Source organism: Anthonomus grandis, chromosome 19, assembly GCF_022605725.1.
Source record: "Anthonomus grandis grandis chromosome 19, icAntGran1.3, whole genome shotgun sequence".
In the NCBI taxonomy this organism is placed as follows: Eukaryota; Metazoa; Arthropoda; class Insecta; order Coleoptera; family Curculionidae; genus Anthonomus; species Anthonomus grandis.
Window position 1 is genome coordinate 2764933 of NC_065564.1, and position 23636 is coordinate 2788568.

Consider the following 23636-nt stretch of genomic DNA (forward strand, 5'->3'; position numbering starts at 1 on the left):
AGTAAAAATTAAGCTCAAAGATTCCGTGACATACATAGCGTATTAACATAAGCGTGTTAAAAAAATTACTGTAACCACCCTTTAGGTCCACCCAGCAAGCCCTGTACGACGAAACCATTCGCCCCCTAGTAGCCTCAGTGCTAGAGGGTTATAACGGATGCGTCTTCGCTTACGGACAAACCGGAACTGGCAAAACATACACAATGGAAGGTACTCTTCAACCTCCCTTAATTGTAAGTCCCAATATGTAATTAATTCGATCATTTAATAAAGGCGAGGAGGGTGAGTCGATGGGGATCATCCCTAGAGCGTTCGAACAAATCTGGGCTCATATCGCCCGTAAAACCGGCGTTGAATTCCTGGTTTCCGTGCGTTATTTGGAGATTTACATGGAGGAAATCAGGGATTTATTGCGTATAAAAAGCACGAAACCGCACGAGTTACGCGAGCAACCCGGGGAAGGGGTGGTGGTGACCAATTTGCATTCGCACACCTGCCAATCGACCAAAGACATGTTTAAGGCCATGAGAACCGGGAATCATAACAGGACTACCGGGGCTACGAACATGAACGAGCACAGTTCCAGATCTCATGCTATTTTTCAGGTAAATATTTACGTTTTATCAGCATAATTGCACACATTGCCTTTTTTAATAATAGTCTGTTAAACAGATGTCAAACATGTATTAATAATCATTAATCAGGTACTAGTGCAAAACAACTTACCCATTAATAAAGTTACAGTACAAAAAAACAACAAAATCGTAGATCCTTTGCTACAAGTTAAGAGGAATTTGTTGGAAATTTAGAATTTATATTACAAACAATAACTTTAGACCCTAATTGAATATATGTGATTGTGGAACTATAATTATCGACTTCCTAGAAACAGTGAGCAACTACAAAATGACTGTCTGACCCCAATGCAGGGCTATGATTTTGTAAGCAAAATAAACAAAGGACCATATTTTTGTTAAGTGGAAGAGTAATTTCTTAAATGACATTAATGCTGTAATTCAAGAATCAGATCTGACGGACCACTACGCCATCCTAATGAATACACAGTTAAATGAGACGTTAATAGAGTGTAATAAAAAAAAACATATCAAGTGCTAAATTATGAAAAATTGTCAAGGGAGTTGGGGTGGTGTTTTGGCAGAGTCTGATGTAAATGTGTGTACAAACAATTGTAATAATTTGCTGAAAAATATGATTGAGGAATGTTCTGAGGTAAAATGTATATCAAATAAAAAACAAAAATTAAAACCTTGGATCACTAGTGGTCAATTAGATTTATGTATCAATTAGAGAAAGAATGTGTAGTGAATAGGAATAATTTAGTAGTTTCAAATTGATTTAGAGTATATAGGAATATGCTTAGTAAACTAATAAAGAGCTTAAGGCTTGCTTACTATAAAAATTTAATTCAGTGGAATACATCGGGTCCAAAAAAAAATGGGGCAAGTGATAAAAAGAGGCACTGATGGTCAAGAATGTAGAACAACAGTAAAATGTCTAATAACCCATGAAAACATAGAAATCATAGACTCCCCATATTATCGTTAAATATATGTTTATCGTCTAGTTTTAAACTAGAATTAATGAAAAACGTTTTTTGCAGAAAATAATTGAGAGAAAAAATGCTTTTTAAGTAAATTATAGGTGATAAAAAAATCTATAGTTTTTGTATCTATACTTTTCTCGCATAACCTTAAGGTTTTCGAGTAAAACGTGAATAAAACATAAGCATAATATTAAATTCCTCAACGTTTATTACCAAAAATAAACGTTTATTTAATTATCATGTATTGCTTGGGTAGTTATGGCTAAAAAGAGGTATACTTTATTTATTGTTTTGTTTTTGAGTGCTATTTTTATTTTTGTTTAATTTTTAAACGATTATTATTATTAACTAACCTCAATTGATTATATAAGCTATTAACTTTAATGTTTAAAGGTGCACACACAGTATTTTAATACTATGGTGCATCTAGTGGTTATCAATAACACTGGGTATCAATATTGAACCCGATTACTGATTGAGTATTTAGATATGTAAAACAAGAAAATTAAGTTGGGGTTTTGGTGCTCCGATTTGTGATGAGAATCTAAGAAGTTATTTATTTGTATATGTGTCAATATATTTATTTAATTGTAATGCTAATAAAAAAAAATGATTTTCCAGATAATAATTGAAATGGTTGAGGGCGATTCAAAGTCCATGAAGGTAGGTAAATTGAACTTAGTGGATCTGGCTGGGAGTGAGCGTCAGTCAAAAACTGGAGCCACGGGGGACCGATTAAAAGAAGCGACGAAGATCAACAAGGCGTTATCCTCCTTGGGTAACGTGATTTACGCCCTGGCGGAAAACTCCGCTCACATCCCCTACAGGGACTCGAAACTCACCAGGTTGCTGCAGGACTCCTTGGGGGGCAACAGTAAAACGATCATGATAGCGAACGTCGGTCCGGCCAGCACGAACTACGAGGAAACCATCATCACCCTACGTTACGCCTACAGAGCGAAATCGATCAAAAATAAGCCGATCAAAAACGAGGACATCAAAGATGGAAAATTATTAATGTTGCAAACGGAAATCGAGCGTCTGAAGGCGATGATCATGGAAAAGAGCAACGGGGCCGGTTTTAGTGAGGGACTGGAGGCCGAGGAGGAGTGCTCGGACTCACACATCTCGTGAGAGTATATCGAAAAGGAGAAAAAACTGGAAATTGGGAAGATGGAGGTGGACGAGCTGGGCAAGAAGCTGAAGGCCCTGGAGAAGCAGATGGTGCACGGCGGCAAGGATATCGTCGACAGTGTGAACGAGAACGAGCTGAAACTAGAACAGCAACGAGCGGAAATCGCCGAGAGAAAGGTCAGAATTGACGATTATCTTGAAAATGTGCATAATTCAATTTGTTTAGAAACGGGAGGTGGAGATGCAACAACGGATCGAACTGGAAGAAGAGACTTGCTCGGAACTCAAGCAAGTGTTTGCCAGTTTGCAGCAGCAAGTGGACTTCAAAAGGGACCAGCTAAAAAGGCTCAACAGCAAGCTGCAATCGGTCAGGCAAGAGATCAAAGACAACCACGAGGTGTACCTAAAAGACCGACAAGAAATCGAGAACGCTAACGATGAAGCAGCTATGTAAGCCCGCAGGACTATCTCGAGAAACCCCTATTTATTTATTTTTTTTTGTGTTTAATTTAATTAGGAATTTAAGGCAGACGTTCCTGATAATCGACAATTTCGTGCCCTCAGAGGAGCGCAGCCGGATCATAAACTTGGCCCAGTTCGACGAGGACGCGGACAACTGGATCATCAAGAAGGAAATGCTGAAGATTTTACCCTCGGAGAGGCCGATCGCTCACAATTATAAGCGACCCATATCGGATTTTGCCATACAACAGGCCCAAACCCAGTCCAAGTATCGGGTAAGAGAATTACCTACTAGCAAAGAACGAAATTATTTTATAAAGCGTATGTTTGGAATCCTTGTAAAATTATTAATTGAATTGCATAAAAAAAGTCATGTGTTGTTCACAACATCAACGTAAGAACTTTTTAAACGTAAAAAGGTTAAAACTAAAATGTTGTTCTGTTTCAAAAATTAAAATACCAAGTTTCTCTTGTGTTTTACAAAATTTTAATCTATTATTTAATTAGATGCTCAAATTACGCTCCATCAGCTTCCACCCAAGCTTAATATCGCCGATTAAGATTTTTCTTGTGTAAGCTGCAGTAATCATGGGAGTAGTAACTGTTTGACAGACTTCACAAATTTCCAATAATCTTGAAGAGCTTAAGATTATTGGATGGTCATTAATAAACAATATCCTTTAAATAACCCCAGACAAAAAAATCCATTGGGGTCATATCTGGAGAGCGGGCTGGCCACCCAATAATAGGACCCGTATTTCCAATCCACCTTTAAGGAAATCTATTGTCTAAATAATCTGTAATAATTTGCCGCTCTAAAATAGGCTCGTCTTCTAACAGTTCACACAGTGAATTTTGAAGAAAATTTAAATACTGCATTAATTTACGTTTCACGCTGAATTCACAGTTATTCTTCACTTATTAGGGATTTCTCAGATGTTTATAGTTTAGACTTTAATATTGTATAAATCTCTGGTGAGAATAGAGTCACTGTATGACGTTTGTATTACGATAATCGCCATATTTATTAAATGTTGTAGCATTTAATTTATATCAAGGTAGTGGAGAACCTGGGTATCGTAATAAATAATCGTAATCGTAAATCTGGTAATAAATAACGTTTTTTTGCAGTAAATAATTGTCTGAGAAAAAAATGCTTTTTAAGAAAATTATAGGTGTATTTAATTTGTATCTATACTTTTCTCACATAACCTTAAGATTTTTGAGTAAAACGTCTATATAACCCTATTTTATTTCTCGAAAGCAAGGCGTATCCCTATGAAAATTGCAGTAGTTGTGCCATTTTTCAACGCAAATAAGTAGAACTTCGGTTTTTATCGTTTTTTAGTCTAACAAATTGCTTAACAATTACTTTATAAGGCTTTAAGTTTTGCTAGTTGGGTTTTATTAGTTAAAGAAAATTGTTGGATAAGAAATAATTTATTTACCATTAGGGTGAAAACATTCTGGACCTGAAACTAGACATGCCCCTGCGAACCACCCAAGACTACCAACCACCGGTCATCTGTCCCCAAATCAAGGCGCTCGTGAGTGACGTCATGAAAAAAGAGATGGAAAACGGTCACATAACCGTGCGCCTTCCTCCTCACTCCGTACTGTCACGTGGCAACGCCACCTCCAAACTGGAGCAGGAGGGAAAGTACAAACACGCCCTCAGAACTCTCGTTGATGTGGACAGTTTAAAGTAAGTTTTATTTTTTTTTTAAATTGGGATTTTCATGTTTTTTGTTTTTTAATTAGAAACGCTCAGCAAACCCCCGCAATCGTTACCACGAAAGCGGTACCGCCTCGCTCCGCGAAATCGCCCTACCCACTGAAACAGGCTTAAGTTTCCACGATATCGAGTACTATTTGTTTATTTATTTATTTATTGTGATAGTAGTTGTTACTTTCGGTTTTTTATACAGCATTTTATTTTAATTTATTAGCAGGGTTGTACAGTACGTATTATGATCTCTTATTATATTTTATTTTTATTATACGAGTGCTTCTTTTAAGTCAACGCAACACGCTCTAGTCAACTTGTATGAGATTTATGTCGTTCCTGTGATTAAAGGCCACGTTTATTAAGTATCAGTTTTGTTTTATTTTAACACTTTACCATAAAATTTACACACATTACCAAAATGCATTATAACAAAACAGATTGAAAAAAAAGCATCTTTTTGATAAATTTGATTAAAAAATAAGTAAAGCTGTCTATAAAACAGAATTTAGAAGAAGTAAATTAAATTATTTAATAGGAAACAAAACTAAAATACTAAAATGATGTCAGAGCACAGGTCAAAAGGTATCATTAAATAAATCGTCAAGGCGCAATATGCCCTGGATAATAAAGTGATTTTAATTTCTTTTTGAATTTCTTAACTTCTAAAATTTGTCTGATACATAGAGGAACATGGTTGTAAATTGTTTTGCTAAGGTATATGAGGGAGGATGTAAGGATTGGTAAGGGAAAATCGTTAACCTGGCGAGTCATATGACCAGTGTTGGAGGGAGGTTTAGGACATTTATGAATAAGAATAAGTTTCTAAGATAAAAAGAGAAAAAAGGGTTAGGATTTTTTGAGATATAAAGAGAGGTTAATCGGAAACTAGGTATCTAACTGCCTTTTTTTGAATCACAAAAATTATGTTTAATAATCCCTTGTTGCTTAAACCCCAAAAAGGCAAGCCATAACGAAGATGGGACTTAATAAGAGAAAAGTACAACTACGCCTCCCAGCACATGCCCCGCCATTCTTACTGCAAAGCATCCAGAGGATAATTTGGATGCAAGATTTAGGATATGATCTTCAAAGCGAAGGCGACCATCAACGGTAATACCAAGGAACTTACAGCTTTCTTTGTTTTGCAAGGGGGAGTTTTCACTAAACATAAGGCCCTGAACGTGTCACACTTAAATCCCATAATAAAGGTTTTGCCCACATTAAATACAAGCCGGTTTGCAGCACACCACTCCGATAAAATCTTAAGATCCTTAAAAACCTGGGCTCTAAGACTATCAGAATCTCTATGATTCCATAAATTGGTGGTATCATCAGCAAACTGAACCACTTTGCCCTGCAGTTTTAATGAACCCAAATCATTTACATAGAGCAAAAATAATAGTGGTCCTAACACTGAACCCTGAGGTACTCCAGTTTTAAGGGATCTGGAATCGTCTAAACATCCAAATACTGTAAGTCTTTGGGTACGATTAGATAGATAGGATTCCAGCCATTGCAATGCCGCACCTCTAAAGCCATAATTATTGAGCTTAGACAGCAGTATTCCATGATCCACACAATCAAATGCCTTGGATAAATCAATATTTAAGACCCAAAGTTCCTTCAGAAATGTTCCAGGGAGTTATTTCAAATTGAAATTCATATATTAATGCTATAATACATTTGTATTTACATAGAAAAGTTAAAATCAACAAGTGTCAGGATAGAATGGTAAAATATGAACTGCTTAGAAATAAATGTACATAATAGGTTAAAAATTAGTGTAAAAACAAAACATTTTTCCCCATATTTTGAGGTGTAAAGACTAGATATGTTAATCCCTTGTTAATCTTAAATGCCGAAATTTGCTCGGTTGATATACCGATAGTTTTAATTTAAAAACTGTATTTTTGAACCTAGATGATGAAAAGTTGTGTAGAACCCAAAAAAATTGAAATTTTTTCAAGATTCAATGACTTATCTTAAAAAAACTGAATTTCCACTTATTTGCGATAAAAAATGGCACAACTACTGCAATTTTCCTAGCGATTCGCCTTGCTTTCGAGAAATAAAATATGGTTTTTTACGTTGTACTTGAAAACCTTATAAGGTTATGTGAGAAAAGTATTGATACAGAAACTATAGATCACCTATAATTTTTCTTAAAAAGCATTTCTTCTCAGGTAATTATTTTCTGCAAAAAAAACGGTTTTCATTAATCCTACCCTAAAACCTAGACATGTAAATCCCGTGTCAATTTTTTTGAAATGCCGAAATTTTTTCCCTTTTGTAAACAGAAATTTACTAAAGTTAACACGCTCTGGTCAACTTTACGTTACGTTTATTAAGTATCAGTTTTGTTTTATTTTACGACCCTAACTCCCTTTGGAGTTGGTTGTCTTCTTCAGAAATGTTCCAAAGGAGCTACAGCCATTTTCTGTTGATCCCAGTAGTTTTTTATCTCGTCCAGGCAGTTGAGCCTTTTTCTGCTACTTTAAAAAAGCCGTTGATTGTGCTTCTTTTGAAATACTACTACGAAAACTAGCCCTTTATCATTTCTGTCCTGTTAACCTGTGTCAATTCATAATTATCTGATAGTGGACATTCATATGTTTTCTATGATGGGTAAATTTTTAAAACTCTAAAAATCAAACATGGGGTCCCACCAGGCTCAATTTTGGGCCCACTACTGTTCCTTATTAATATCAACGATCTAAACTAGGAAACATGTTAAAGTCACTGTATAGAATAATTTAATTTCTTTTTTAACGAAATAGCGTAGAAAGCCTGGACAAACTTGGCGATATCTCAAAACTGATCGAAAATATTTTGAAAACTCTGATATCTGATCGCACGCCCTTGTCCAAGTTTGGAAACTCCAGCTGAGTTTCTTTGGAAAATTAGGAAACTTTTCAAGGACATCCTACTAGATATGAATGAATTTTGATAAGAATTTATCACTTCTCAAAAAACGACAAATTTTCTGGAAAATCTCTGCACTTTTAACTTTTTATTTACAAATTTCCTTGGAAAAATGAAAAATCGAGTCTGACTGTCTGAAAAATTACTTCGAAGGCCTAGAAAAAATAAGAAAATGGTCTAAATTGCTTAAAAAATGTCTTCAAATGCTTGAAAAAGATAAGGAAATAGTTCGAATGTCTTAAAAATGACTTGACTAACTACTGTGGCAATCCATGCTTTTGAAAACATACAAGACCTTGTTACTGATAATCGGATAGAAATACAGAATTGGTTCTTTACAAACAAACTTGGCCTCAACCACTCAAAGACCCAGAACCTAAACTTCTCACTTCGCCATGTGAAACCCGCTCTCCCGATGTAAAATGGCTAGGGGTTCATCTCGATCCTGGCTTAACCTGGGCAGATCACGTTACATACCTTGCCTCCAAACTTTCTCAAATAACCTATTTAATATGAAAAAGATATTTCTTCTTGCATAAATTATTCGATTTTAAACTGGGGTCATTCTGTACAGGCTTCAAGTGTCTTTGGAGTGCAGAGGAGATGTGTGCGTGTAATTTCAGGGGTAGGTTATCGTCATTGTTGTTGAGAATGTTTTTCAGGTCTTGCCTTACTAACATTTCCATGTATTTTTATTTTACAGTGTCTGACACATGCTGGTCAAACGTTGCTGGAATGAGTAAAATGCTGGTGGACATTGAAGGGGTTTCTCATTTTGTCCAGGCTATTTGGGGACAATGGTTTTATTTTCCAGGGTAACGAAGTCATGTTTTCATTCGTCCAGGTTGTTTAGGATAATTAATTAATTCGTCCAGGCAGTTGAAGCCGGTTTCTTCAATTATCCAGGCTGTTGAAGCTAGTTTCTTCAGTTGTCTGAACAATGCAAGTAATTTTGTATTTCTTAAAGGCAGTTGAAGTCATTTTTTTGCTCCTCAAAGTAGTTTTTCATTTCTCCCAAGCATGTGACGTCAGTTTTACAAGCAAATAGAGGGGAATTTTTGACTCTTGCAAGCAAGGACAACCTGGAAGATTCCTTCAATCACAACTCCCGCAAAACCTCCCGCTAAATCAAGGAATTAAGCGGATGATGCCCTTACGGAAATACTGTGGCCAGGAATGATTGTTCTCCGCACCCAAATCCACTTGCAAAAGCCAAATAACGTTCGCAATATTTGCTAAACATTGCCACAAACAAGTCTTGAGTAAATTGAACAAAAAAATCTTATCTCACGAGGAATGATAAGATTACCAGGTTCCAAAAGATTCTGTTGACACTATTAGTTTACCGTATTTAATTTAGGATAAACTTGCCCGTCAAATTAGATCGATAAATGTGATGGGTGACTGATTTAAATAACGTTTTCACGGAAGTTTTTCTCCTCAGGGCCTAATATCTGTATTTTTAATTAGACTCTCAAGGGTCCAAGGTTTAATGAGCCTGATAAGGCCAGATTAAAAATAGCGAATATCGAAGATTTCTGGGAAAGGTACTTAAATAATATTTTCAGATCTTATATCATCAAAACAACAAAACAGGGGGGCACTTAATGGGTTTTTTATTGCATTGAATATGTTTGAAATTTGAATGATTCTAAACGAATTATTTGATATTTTAAGGGATTATTTATCCTCCTTCTGTTGGTCTGTTTATCCCTTTTTCAAGATGGAGAATCTGGAAGTGGTTTAATGCATGATTCTCTGTCCAGGAAATTGAAGCGATAATGTTTATCTTCCAGGCATTTATAGCCAAAGATGCAATAATCCTGTAATAGTCTCATAATTTTCTTCTAGAAATTGCAACAAGTGATTTAAATGGCTTCAACTGCCTGAAAGAAATAAAAAAACACTGCCCCTTGTCTGTTTTCTTCCAGGAAGCGTTCTTCTTGAAACGAAAACGTTCGGATTTTAATATAAATGATTTCTTGCTATTACTACTATAGTGAATCACTAGAAAATGTTCAGGTTGAAGTACTAAACAAACACCATGACCGAATCGATTGTCAGTATTTTCCAACACGAAGATCAAGTTTGATAAGATAAAAGGACACGTACTCCACAAGCGAAAAACGCATAAAAGTCGAAAGCCACTGTTCGTGAACCATTAATTCATTTCTAACAGTGATTACTTCCACAATATGGCAGGTAAGTGATTTATTTTTATTTATTTATATAAAATTATTTTAATAATATAATGGTTTATAGCGTACTACTGGGTAGACACCAAGGCTCGTCACGGCCACGTACCATCAACAGCCCTACGTGGTGGTACCGACATCGATGGCGCCCCAATTTTCGTTGGAAGGGGATTTTACGAAGGGGACTGGATCCCAGCTAAAGTCATCCCTTCGAAACACGTCGCTTACGTGCCATACAACGGAAAGGAAATCGCTCTCGATAATTTCCAGGTAAGCAATCTAGTAGTAAGGATTTCGCTGAAGGCTTGAGGGTGATCAGATAATGACCAAAACGTTGCTGGAATCAGTCAATTTTGGTGGTCATGTCCAGGCTGTTGGGGATAATGGTTTGATTTTCCAGGCAGTTGAAGCAATTTTCTCCAGTTGCCAAGGCAATAAAAGTAATTTTATGTCTCTTCCAGGCAAGTCAGGACATTTTCACAAAAAAAGTCAACTAATTTGTTACACACTTACGTCATAATTAGTACACACGCTACATACTATGCTCAATAACTTAAAACTCCTTTTTAACATTTATTTGCACTGTAGATATTTCAATTTAAAAGTCGCGCCAATATTCATAACTTAAACTAAACTCCTATAACTTAAATTAAACTCCTAGCGGCGTGGGCTCCTTATATATTAGGTAGACCACTGTTCCTGAACGTTCGCCAACTTTTTACATGTGTCCCTAGATGTCTCGAGGCATGCCCGCCGCTCGCTCTATCCTTGTCGCACCTTCAGATCTAGGCGACTGACCGGATGGTTCCCGAATGCCGGAAAACAGCAGGTACTTCTTCCAGGCAGTTGAAACTATGTTTTCATTCGTCTAGACTGTTATTCAAGGACAACTATTCAATTATCCAGGCAGTTGAGGCCATATTCTTCAGTTGCCAAGACAGTGGAAGTAATTTCGTGTCTCTTACAGGCAGTTAAGGCTATTTTCCACAGTTGCCAGGGCAGTGAAAGTAATTTTGGATTTCTTCCAGGTAGTTGAGGCCATATTCTTTGGTTGCCAAAGTAGTGGACGTGATTTTGCATTTCTCCTAAACAGTTGCAGCTATATTCTCTAGTTGCCAAGGCAATTAAAGCCAGTTCTTGATTTCGTCAGGCATTCGAAGATAATTGTTTAGCTTTTAATTAAAAAATACCTCCTCCTTTTCTTTCACGTCAATCAGACCAAGAACCAAGGAGCTCTGACACGATTCCTTTCCTCCTCACTCACATTTTTTTACCCTATCCTCCTAAAATGACCCTTAACTCATTGTCTCACTGTCACCACTGTAATTTCCAGGTTCTTTGTGAGCAACAGTTCGACTGGGTGCCATCAGCAGGAGGTCACGTACCCGAACATGCCGTAATCGGAGGCAGGACTTCCGATGGGGAAAATTTGTACATCGGCAGGACCCACCATAACGGTTCCCACACCGTGGGCAAGGTACACCCTAGCCACAGGACCCTTTACATCCCCTTCAACGGTAAAGAGGTCGGTCACAAGGAGTACGAGATCCTCGTGCTCAGGCCTTAGGTTTATTATAAGTTTGTTTGTACTTTTGTGTATTTTTTATTAAATTTCTTCTTGCGTAGCATTGTATTTTTCTTCATTGATTCATCCTAAGAAAAGTGGTCTCAGGTCTAACTTTAGATCCCTCTGAGGTTTGAGGTTTTCGCTTAAGAATTTTTTACTAAAAATAGCTAATTGATATATGTAATGTTTTATGGCATATTCATCATATACCACGAATATTGTTATTTGAAGCGATAAGATAAAGTCACTATAAATAGCGAGATAAGGTAACGTTTGTTAAATTGAAAAGCGCACATCAGTCTAGGAGGCGTTTATTGTGATTCCGTTCAATAAAATGGCTGGTAAGTTTTTTTAATTTCATTATATTCGTTGAACAAACGGTGAAAATTAAATGCGAATCCACCCCCCCATCTCTCCAGACAGGCCACCACCGTCGTACTCTTCAATCTATAGCAAAAAACCTCCCCAATGTGGTTGCTACAACCACCAGAGCAACCCTAACGTACACCGGATCCGTCCCGCATGTTGCTATCCTCCCAATATCGGTTTTTCACCCCAACGTCCTACTCCTCCTCCTCCTCCTCCTGCACAGTGTACGTCTTGCTCCTGTAGAGGTCAGCCCAACCGTTTTGGACCACCAAATAAGGGAGGTATAAGACGTAAGTAAGAGTTTTTGGGGTATAAAATGGTACTGAGGGTGTGTGCTTGGGATTATCGCCTTAATATAGAGGAATGAGATGTTTTATGGGTTTAGGTCGTACTGCGAACTAGACGAGCCGCAGAACTATCGCTGGATTTTCGTTCTGTCAGGCAGTCGATTTTCAGCAGTCTGTTTTCAACATTTTTAGGCTTGAAAGTCATTATTGCACACCTTCGAAGTAGTTGAAGCAAGTTTTTCTATTTTCCGAGCAATTGAAGCCGATTTCTTGCTCGTCCAGGCAGTTAAAGTCGTTTTTTTCAGCTGTCAAGACAATGGCAGTAATTTTTTTCTCTTCCAGACAGTTGAATCCAGTTTTTCATTTTTCCGAGCAATTGAGGCCGATTTGTCAGTCGTCCAGGTTCGTTTTTATCAGCTGCCGAGGCACTGGAAGTAATGTTTATTTCTTCCAGGCAATTGAAGCTGATTTCTCGTTAGTTTAGGCAGTTGAAGTCGTTTTCATCAGCTGCCAAAACAATGGGAGTAATTTTTCGTTTCTTCCAGGCAGTTGAAGCCAGTTTTTAATTTTTTCGAGCAATTGAAGCCGATTTCTCAGTCGTCCAGGTCCGTTTTCATCAGCTGCCGAGGCACTGGAAGTAATTTTTATTTCTTCCAGACAATTGAAGCCGATTTCTCGTTAGGTTAGGCTGTTGAAGTCGTTTTCATCAGCTGCCAAGTCAATGGGCGTAATTTTTCATTTCTTCCAGGCGATTCAAACCAATTTATCATTCTTCCAAGCAGTTGAAGTCAGCAGATCACGTAGATTCTTGTCTTGCATGCACTGCTTTGCCACCTCATCGCCACTCAGTACACTACCACCACACTTTTCCTATCAAAACACACTTTACTACACAAAAACTGGGCACACTAAGAACATTCGGGCGCATGCATGGCGTGGGCGGAGGGTTCGAAAATGCGGTGTGCGCACCTTGCTGCGTGATCCGGCTGCGCGACACTCGGTTCTTAAGCATTTTCGAACCCCGCGACTTTAAATCGTCCCTGCTTGAGTCAATATTTGTCGTCATTTTAGCGTATTACTGGGTGGACACGTTCGCACGCGGAGGAGTACCCTCCACAGCCCTCCAGGGGGGTCACGACATCGATGGGTCGCCGATTTTCGTCGGGAGGGCTTACCACGAGGGCGACTGGATCCCCGCCAAAGTGATTCCCGACAAACAAGTCGCCTACGTGGCTTACGGAGGGGCTGAACACGCCAAGGGACAGTATCAAGTGAGTTTTATGTCAAATTTCCTCAATAAATTCATCAAACATCTTATTGGGAGGGATTAATCATTGTCATCCGCCTATTTTTAGCAGGAAAATGATTCAGGTTATCAGCTTATGTGTAATATATCGAGCAAATAAATATGTTTGCATGCCTTATCTTATAAGATTAACAGGCTTAGGTTGCATTGTACTACGCTCCCCGAAGATGCTTAATTAGAGGAAGAAGACTTCACCAGTTTCTTTTCCAGGTGTTATGTGAACAGAGGTTCGACTGGGTTCCGACATCCGGAGGTCACGTGCCCCCAGGGGCTGTCGAGGGTGGAAAAACCTCCGACGGAGAGACCCTTTACGTGGGAAGGGTGCATCACGATGGGGCATGCACCGTTGGAAAGGTACTTCTCCATATAAACCCTCAATGAAGGATTAACTTGAAACATTTTAGGTCCATCCGAGCCACGGGGTCTGCTATATACCCTTCGATGGAAGGGAGGTCGGACACGACAGTTACGAAATCCTCGTATTGAGAAATTAAGTATTTTTTTATATAAAAAGCGTATTTTATTTAATTTTTGAGTATCAATAAAGTTGTTAAAGGTGAAGGGGTGTTTTTTAAATCCCTTGGGGTTGCTGCAAGCTGAAAGCAACCGTCTGTGAGTGAGACTTTACCCTTAAGTGAAATACCAGCTGTACATGCGTCACTGTCAAACGCGTTTGTCTCGAACAAGCCAAATGTTAAGAGGCTGGTCCAGTACAAATGTACTGGAGCTAGTACATTCATGTGCTATAGTGAAACTAAGAAACGTATGCGGTATGAGGCTGGCTTGTACAAATTCTGGTACATTTTCAAGGGGAGTTTCACTTTTGTAAATTATTCATTCAACATTGATCAAAAATTTTGAAAGAATCAACAAAGAAATGTCCAAAAGACGACTTTTTTCGTGTGTGTAAGTGGTTTTTGAGGATGCCTCCAAGAATCCACCAATTTTTATATATTACAAGCTAACTGAGGCCTTTCTGTGCTAAAAAACAATTGTTTTCTAATAAAAATTCAGGTTTGTATGAATAAAATCTGCATTATTACCATTTAAACCCCTAATACAGTAAAAAAGGCTTCCTTTTTAGGCCTCGAAGGACCAAAGGAGGCCCACATTTCACGATGGAGGTCTCAATATGCCTTATGGGGTAAAGGTCATTAACCTCTGGTTTTCAGGGCACTGAAACACTGCATTCAGTTACAAGCATCTCAGAGTTTATTCATGTAAGTTTTATTTTTGTACAATTTTATTTATTTAGTACTATTATTGCAGTTATGGCGTGTGCTAATTTATTCTTCCATCATTCTGCAATAAAAATGGTTTTAAATTATGAGTGCAGGGTGGAATTTTAGAATTTCAAAAAAATTATGTACCATTTTTCACAAAAGGGGGTGTGGGTACTTGATTTTTTTTTTAAAGTGGTTTTAATTTTTTTTTTTTAAATCTACTTGTCTAAGAGAAAAATGCTTTAAGCAAAAGATGTGGGGATTAATGAGAGCTACATTTTGCAAAATATTTTGTTTGTTTAGCTTTAACGGTTTCCGGGAAATTTAGGAAAAACGGATTTTCATATTTTTTCAATTTTCACGAAAACTACGAGAATAAAAAGTTTTTATTTTTGCAAGTGGTTCTACTCAAAGGAGTCGAAAAAAAAGCTAGAATACCATTTTCTCCTAAAATGCTTAATAAAGGAGCTATAAGAGATTTGCTGAAATCAGCCCATTTTGGACCCCAAAAATTTTGAAAAATTTAAAATTTCAAAAAATGAAAATTAGAAATTATCAGCAGGTAGGGCATTAAAATAGAAACAAAAAATCCTTATGACACATTTTTCTAAAATAGATACTAAAGGCACTATAACTTTTTTTTGAAAATTTTGGAGCTTTTTTTTACAAAATGGGCTCTAATTCAGAAAAAAAATTTCACCAGTAAATTTTTCAAGGGAGGAAAATGTGTTAAAATTAATCCAAAACACTTTGAAAAGCTCAAACTTGAAAATTAAAAAAAATCAATTTTGACCAAAAAATGCCCAGGGGTACCCCTTTGAAATTTTGCTTAAAAGTGGTTTTTATTTTTTTTTGGAAAAACTATTGATCTGAGAGAAAAACGCTTTAAACAAAAGTTGTTGGGTCTAATAAGAGCTGCAATTTGCAAAACACTTCGACTTTTTAATAATGACCGTTTTCGGGAAATTTAGGAAAAACTGATTTTCATATTTTCCCTATTTTCACGAAAACTACGAGGAAAAAAAATGTTTTTATTTTTGCAAGTGGTTCTACGCAAAGGTGTCCACAAAAAAGCTAGAATACTTTTTTCTCCTAAAATGCTTAATAAAGGAGCTATAAGAGATTTGCTGAAATCAGCCCATTTTTGGACCCCAAAAATTATAAAAAATTTAAAAATTCAAAAATTGAAAATTAAAAACTATCAGAAGGTAGGGCGTTAAAATAGAAACAAAAAATCCTTATGACACATTTTTCTAAAATAGATACTAAAGGCACTATAATTTTTTTTTGAAAATTTTGGAGCTTTTTTTTACAAAATTAGCCCTAATTCAGAAAAAAAATTTCACCAGTAAATTTTTCAAGGGAGGAAAATGTGTTAAAATTAATCCAAAACACTTTGAAAAGCTCAAACTTGAAAATTAAAAAAAATCAATTTTGACCAAAAAATGTCCAGGGGTACCCCTTTGAAATTTTGCTTAAAAGTGGTTTTCATTTTTTTTTGGAAAAACTATTGATCCGAGAGAAAAATAGTTTAAATAAAAGTTGTCAGGCTTAATGAAAGTTGCAATTTGCAAAATATTTCTACTTAATAACTATTACCGTTTTCGGGAAATTTTGAAAAAACTGATTTTCATATTTTCGCAATTTCCACGAAAACTACGAGGAAAAAAAATGTTTTTATTTTTGCAAGTGGTTCTACTTAAGGGTGTCCAAAAAAAAGGTAAAATACCTTTTTCTCCTAAAATGCGTAATAAAGTAGTTATAGGGGATTTGCTGAAATCAGCCCATTTTGGACCTCAAAAATTTTGAAAAATTTAAAATTTCAAAAATTGAAAATTAAAAATTATCAGCAGGTAGGGCATTAAAATAGCAACAAAAAACCCTTATAACATATTTTCCTTAAATGCATATCAAAGGCACTACAATTTTTTTTTGGAAAATTAGGGGTAATTTTTCACAAAATGGGCTCTAATTCAGAAAAAAAATTTCACCAGTAAATTTTTCAAGAGAGGAAAATGTGTTAAAATTAATCCAAAACACTTTGAAAAGCTCAAACTTGAAAATTAAAAAAAATCAATTTTGACCAAAAAATGCCCAGGGGTACCCCTTTGAAATTTTGCTTAAAAGTGGTTTTCATTTTTTTTTGGAAAAACTATTAATCTGAGAGAAAAATAGTTTAAACAAAAGTTGTTGGGCTTAATGAAAGCTGCAATTTGCAAAATATTTCGACTTAATAACTATTACCGTTTTCGGAAAATTTTGAAAAAACTGAAAACTACGAGGAGAAAAAATGTTTTTATTTTTGCAAGTGGTTCTACTCAAAGGTGTCCACAAAAAAGCTAGAATAGTCTTTTTGCCTAAAATGCTTAATAAAGGAGCTATAAAAGATTTGCTGAAATCAGCCAATTTTAGACCCCAAAAATTTTGAAAAATTAAAAATTTCAAAAAATGAAAATTAAAAATTATCAGCAGGTAGAGCGTTAAAATAGAAACAAAAAACCCTTATAACACATTTTCCTAAAATGAATATTAGAGGCACAACAAATTTTTTTGAAATTTCTTCTTCATTGAGTGCTTACGTTTTTTGACAGTTTCCATTTCATCCAAAAAAAATCCTAAGAGAACCTCACAAATCATCCATGACCAGCTTTACACCCTTTACCAACACAAACAGATACATTATCTTATTGAATTCGAAGATTTCCAAAAATTCTTCAAGGGTAAACCAAAATTTCTCCATATTTTTGAATAAGCAATAGTTGCAGTCGATTGCTCAACTGGCTGGAGGGCAGCCAACTTTATTTACATTATTAGTCTATTTAATAATAGTTGCAATATTGGTCTATTTTAGGATTATGAGTTGCATTAGGGAAAGTCATGGGTATTGACTTGGCAGTCTAATAAGTCTGTTTTAATACAGGAAAAAAATTGTCACAAAAGAATGAGATGAGAAAAAAAAATGCAGGCACCAATTGTCTGGAAGAAATCCAATATTCCTCCTAAGATGAGTGCCAAAAAGAGAGTGAAATGAATTGCCCTTATTCAACAAACAAACAAATCAAGCATAAAAGAGAAAACAGATGCCCAAACTGAGATGTTCTTTATCTCTCACCAAGGCCGTTACTTTCTTCCTCTTCTTCTTGTCTTTCATCGGACAATCACCACCACGAATTAACGGTGTTGCGGTGTTTTCTCCGCGGTCCAACTATTACCGTACCAGCCGCAACTCGGGTCTAAATCGAATAATCTAATAATATAATACAAGCAGTACAGTTGCGGCTGTCGTGCGGTCCAAACCGTTAAAATTGTATCGAAAATAAAACGGATTTCGGGGTAATTAACGGTGCCGAAGGTTGTGCACCTTTTGTGTTGGGAAATTATGACTTTTATGTCGGTTTACTCAAGTTACAATAAAAGTAGTGGCGAGCAAAGTGGGGCCGAGGTGAAACACCAATGGTACGTATTGAGAGAGATTCTTCTCAATTTTCGGCCTGAGGAAATTCTCGAGTTAATTAATTATGGCTCATTGTCTGCACGAAAATTGAATTAATGAACCTTAATTGGCGTACTAATGAGAAAATGTAGTTTTTTTTTCATTTAAATGCGTCATCAGTATAGACTTATTATATTATAATTAATGAGGGACCCCTTGGAAGCCTGACAAAAAAAAAACATCATTATTCTGTAACTAATTTTGGAATTATGAATATTCGTGCGTTATGGACTAAAAATATCCCTCTCTATTTAATAGATTATTCATTCATTCTTTTTTGCTGGAATGTGGGTGTAGGCGCCAGGAATTTCTAAGCAAGTTTTCTGATGGACGCTTTTAAAAATAATCCTCAAATCTATTGATCCACTAATAACTTTAGAGCATCAAAATATCGATTATTTTTTTCGCAAAACATCGTTCAAGGTCCCCCAAGTACAATAGAAGAGTTGTAATCGCTTTAATAATAATAAATTATAATCAGTTCCATGTTTATATGCAATTTTTATCGCCCACCATAAATTAGGAGCGCGGCATTCATTGCGATTACCGCAATAAATTCTCATCGTAAATAAAGCGATTAAAATTGCCATTAGCGTTTACATGAAAGAACATAAGCTGTATAAGTGGAAGCTATAGTACCATAGATCTGAAAAAGTGAGTATAAATGCTAATAATCCTTTATAGCAATAACGACCTACAGTAAAAAGAGACCAGAGAAGAGATTTTTATGTTTGGTTACGTTTAATATTGTTTCTTTTAACAGTATATAATTCTCAGAGTAATTTTCCTGGAATATTAAGTAGCGGTAAAGTTCAGGTCAAAAATATAATACCTAAAGTCCATTTCCTAAAGATAGCCATAAAAGAAGCAATAAACCATTGGCGTTACCCGTTACATTTGTCGAATCTAAATAATAGTGCAAAAGGCATCATATTATTAGTAAATAATTACTTTACATTATTAAGAGGCGATTTTACATTGTTTATTACTAATGTAATAAATAATGAAAGTTTCGACAAATATGCGGTGATGTTATCAACTGAAACAAAAAACCGCTAAGAAGAGAATTGTATTTTTTATAGGCAAATAAAATGTTTTGAATTTTAATCCTTGGAGAATATTTGCCCGTTGCTCTAAAGCCGCCTGTATAAGTTGTTCTGTGTTACCAGGGTTATTTTGACCAGCTCTAATCTTTCTTTTGATCTTATCCTATAAGTACTCCATAGGATTAAGATCCGGTGAGCAAGAAGGCCACTAAAACAGCAACATCTTCGCGTTCTAAGAAACATTTTGCAACTCTGCTAATATGTGCATAAATAAATAGAACATTGTCAAAACCTGCTCTCCAGATCCTGAGTACAGGTTTCAAGACTAAATCGACATACTTTTGACCTGTCAGGGTTTGTCTAATGAGAATTGAAGCAGTCCTTTGACCAATCATAATTCCGTTACAGTACCTCCTTAACTTCAGTAGCACGGAGTCTAGCTTATATACCTCTACCTCTTAAAATTTGAATTCACCGGTCATCAGATCAGAATATTTAATACCTGCTAATTTTTATGCAAACAGCAATATCAACGGTCAGTTTTGTTTTATCTTCTTCTAGTAGTTTTGACAGAAACACTAACACATGTAGCTTGCAAAAGTTGCATTTGATGCTCTGGATATAAGATATTGAAGGATTCCTTCTTGGTATTTGAGGTACAAATCGATCCTGTTCCTCTGTAGTGACCCTTCCAAGACTTCTCGTTGGTCTATTCCTTAGTATTCCCAGTTCGAAAAACCTTGAATATGTTTTTGAAACGACCCCTTATAAAACCCTTACCGTCCTTGCTATGTTCCTTCCTCTCTGGAATATTACAAGTTTTTTAGGACCAATTTCTATTAATTTAAGTGTTATTTAAAAAAAAATAATCCTATTCCAGGCCTAACGAGGTAACCGAACGACTGAAAGTCGACGGGGGTGCGTCGAGACGTCGCACACTCTTCTGCCCCTCGCCGATTTCCCGCCTCCGGGTAGAAAAAATCGAGGGCGGTCTAATGGTGGCCGGGGTGGTGGTCGCCGCCAACTGTCAAATCATCTTGCCGATATTCGGTTTTTTGTTCTTACTGGTCGGCTGCGTCCTAACAGGTTCGTTCGTCACCACCCTCACCCCATGCCCAATAATATTAATTTATTTCAAATGTTTGCCTCAGCTGCCTCGTACCGAGGCCCAGGCGAGGACGAGGAACCGGACCATTATGCCGAACGGATCGCTTTCACGGGCAACTCGCGCATTTTGGGGCCCGCCTGCATGGTCATCGGGTTCCTCATGCTGGTCGCCAGCTGCGTTTTATGCGTCTTAACCAGAAGGGCCCGTCGCAGGGAGCAAACCGTTGGGTTCCATTGTCCCTTGCACGGAGATTTCTACCCACTCAGCCCCGAATTAAGCTCGAAAACTTTGGGTAAACCTTCCCCTCTCGTTTCCCTTTAACACGTTCTCAAATTCGTTCGATTTGTTTCAGATATCTTCGATAGGAACAACAGGTGCACCCTGTGCTGGCCCCGCAAAAGGGGCCCGGGAGCGATCGCCGTGGGGCCCCCCCAGTGTCCCCACAGCCAGATTTCCAGCACGCGCAGCTCAATCGCGAGCAGCTCGCCCCACAGCCAGTGCCCCACCCCGCTGCCCTTTTTGGTCAGCACTGGACCCCCAGCGTAAGTAACTCTTTTCTTCTTGGTGTCCAACCGAAAGCGTCGCTTTACGACCATTTACTTCACCTTTTTTTAAGGGCTTTATTAAGCATTTGTTATATTTCTCAATTTTCTTGTGTAACTTTCTTAATTGTTTCTTTACTTTATTAATTTATTTTTTTTATTTCAGTGGTGTGGCCGTGACTGTGGCCACTCAGCAGCCTCCGGTGGAGCAGGCTTTCGGCTCGATAAGGTCGTTGACGCTGGGGGGTCGGGAGGTGGCCAGTTTTCCTTTGTCTAGGACTCCGTCGCCGCCCCCTACGGGTGATGACAGGTGAGACAGTTCGAAAATGGCAAAAATTTGCACTGATTTGCCCCCTTTCAGATCTCAAAACATGATCAACGTGCCGGATTGCGAGAAATTGGTGATCGGATCGCAGTTCGAGACGGTGCCGGTGCACCGGGAGGGTCCCAGGAAGTCGGTTTCGATCATAATTCCCGAGGAGAAGGGATGACCGGTGGATCGCGTGTAGTTTTGCTAAGAAGTCTCATTTTTTTCTCTCTCTCAAATTAGTATTTATTTCTTAGGTGATAAGTGACGGAGGTGCGGCATAAATGTTTATGCGGTATCTGGCGTTAGAATAGCGTAAAAAGACCGTTAAAGCTACTTCTTACTGGTAGCGTACCAGTGCAACTCGATATTAATTTAGTCATTAAATTAAGTAATTAGACTGAAATTTACACATTTAATTAAAAATTTCACGTTGAGTAGCTCAATGTATATAAGGAGATTCCTATGATAGTATTAGGGCCGGTTTGTTCCGTTACTCACTTAAACAGACACTTTGTGCCAAACGTAGTCGGATTTCGAAACATATCTCCCAAACATTTTTTGGTTTTAGCTCAAAATTCGGACGCTCACTGTGTAAACTTTTAAAATAAGGATTTTAACAGAATACTCTGTAAATGTTCGTAGGGTAATCGTATGTTAAATGTCCCTTTATAGGTGGTTATTGCCCCTGTGCGAGGCAGAATGTAAAGACTAATTATGTTATATTGTGATTTATGTAGGATTATTATTTTTTTGCAATATAATTTGTATCGTACCATTTTAATTGGTGAATTGTAGCGTAGATTAGTACAATAGACCCTTTTTATTAGTAAAATGTCTTTTTGTTAAGAAAGTCACCCTGCAGATTTTTTTTTATTTACTGGTGTGCTTAAGTCAATACTAGACGTGGCATTCAAATGTTTAAATAAAAAAAATCCAGTAAATGGATTTTCCTAATTTTTTCTATAAAAGCAACAGAACACTCCAAGGGAAATTTTAAAATGAAAATCAAGCGGATATGAGCATTAAAAATATAGTTTTGTACCAAGTTATCCAAGACTACTGGTGTATTTAAGTCAATACTAGATATGGAATTCAAGAAGTTGAATAAAATAAATTCTAGTGCATGGATTTTATGGATCCTGCAGAAATAAGCCAGAAAACATTACAAGGAAACTTTTAAGATGAAAATTAGACAGATATGAGCACTAGAAGTAGTGTTATGTACCCAGTTACCCTAGAGCACTGGTTTCTTTAAGTAAACACTAGACATGGAATTCAAGAAGTTGGATAAAAAAATTTCTAGTGCATGGATTGCTCTAATTTTTTCTACGCAATCATCGAAATACTGCAAGATAACTTTTAAAATGAAAATCAAGCCGATATGAACACTAGAAGTGGAATTACGTACAAAATTACCCAAGAGTACTGGTTTGTTCTAGTCAATACTTGAAATGGCGTTCAAGAAGTTGCATAGAAAAATTTCTAGTGCATGGATTTCCATAATCTCTTCTACGTAAGCAAGAAAACACCTCAATGTAACTTTTAAAATGAAAAACTAGCCGATATGAGCACTAAAAATGCAGTTATCTACCAAGTTACCGGTTTGCTTAAGTAGACACTAGACATGTCATCCAAGAAGTTGGGTAAAAAAAATTCTACTGCATGGATTCTGTAGAAATAAGCCAGAAAACATTCCAAGGAAATTTTTAAGATGAAAATCCAGCAGATTTGACCACTAGAAGTGGAGTTATATGAAAAGTTACCCAAGAAATAAGTGGTTACTGGTTTTCCTGAGTAAACACTAGGCATGCCTTGACAAAAAGTTGGATAATAAAGTTTCTAGTAAAGGATTTCTATATTTTTTTTCTATATAAGCAAGGTAACACTCCAAGATAATTTTTAAAATAAAAAACAGGCCGATATGAGCACCAGAACTTGATTTATGTACAAAGTTACTCAAGAGTACTGATTTGTTTAAGTCAACACTAGACATGCCTTGACAAAAAGTTGGATAATAAAGTTTCTAGTACATGGATTTACCTAATTTTTGCTCTATAATCTACAGAAACCTCAAAGTTAATTTTTAAAATAAAAAACAAGCCGATATGAACACAAGACGTTGAGTTATATAAAAATTTACCCAAGAAATAAGTTGTTACTAGTGTTCCTGAGTAAACACTAGACATGCCTTGACAAAAAGCTGGATAATAAAGTTTCTAGTACATGGATTTCCCTAATTTTTGCTCTATAATCAACAGAAACATCAAAGCTAATTTTTAAAATAAAAAACAAGCCGATATGAGCACCAGAACCTGATTTATGTACAAAGTTACTCAAGAGTACTGGTTTGTTTAAGTCAACACTAGACATGCCTTGACA

At 36.7% G+C, this 23636-nt stretch overlaps 2 protein-coding genes, 1 long non-coding RNA gene and 1 pseudogene across 3 annotated transcripts; 3 read left to right on the forward strand and 1 right to left on the reverse strand.

The window, feature by feature from the left end:
* The first annotated feature begins 64 nt into the window (after window positions 1–64).
* On the forward strand, window positions 65–5160 carry LOC126747508 (kinesin-like protein Klp68D). The gene is given in 7 exon segments (XM_050456196.1): window positions 65–210; window positions 274–605; window positions 2186–2875; window positions 2925–3148; window positions 3216–3435; window positions 4615–4865; window positions 4922–5160. Coding segments are annotated over 7 exon segments (1812 nt in total). The 5' UTR covers window positions 65–203; the 3' UTR covers window positions 5010–5160.
* A 4686-nt stretch (window positions 5161–9846) lies between these two features.
* LOC126747168 (uncharacterized) lies at window positions 9847–14096 on the forward strand. The gene is made up of 7 exons (XM_050455671.1): window positions 9847–10013; window positions 10074–10276; window positions 11340–11571; window positions 11993–12232; window positions 13301–13500; window positions 13746–13889; window positions 13940–14096. The coding sequence occupies exons 1-7, from the start codon at window positions 10007–10009 to the stop codon at window positions 14027–14029; spliced, it is 1116 nt and encodes a 371-aa protein (XP_050311628.1). The 5' UTR covers window positions 9847–10006; the 3' UTR covers window positions 14030–14096.
* A 628-nt stretch (window positions 14097–14724) lies between these two features.
* LOC126747321 (uncharacterized) lies at window positions 14725–17969 on the reverse strand. The gene is made up of 2 exons (XR_007664156.1): window positions 17338–17969; window positions 14725–14837 (listed from the first exon to the last, which is right to left on the reverse strand). It is a non-coding gene; the product is annotated as an uncharacterized LOC126747321 (long non-coding RNA).
* A 22-nt stretch (window positions 17970–17991) lies between these two features.
* On the forward strand, window positions 17992–22089 carry LOC126747320 (uncharacterized; annotated as a pseudogene).
* Window positions 22090–23636: the final 1547 nt, after the last annotated feature.

Excerpts from the sequence above, each read along its gene's own strand:
- LOC126747168 (XM_050455671.1), top strand. Across the intron at positions 10,277-11,339 it reads TCGCTCTCGATAATTTCCAG|GTTCTTTGTGAGCAACAGTT; the intron begins GTAAGCAATCTA and ends TGTAATTTCCAG. Across the intron at positions 13,890-13,939 it reads GGGCATGCACCGTTGGAAAG|GTCCATCCGAGCCACGGGGT; the intron begins GTACTTCTCCAT and ends GAAACATTTTAG.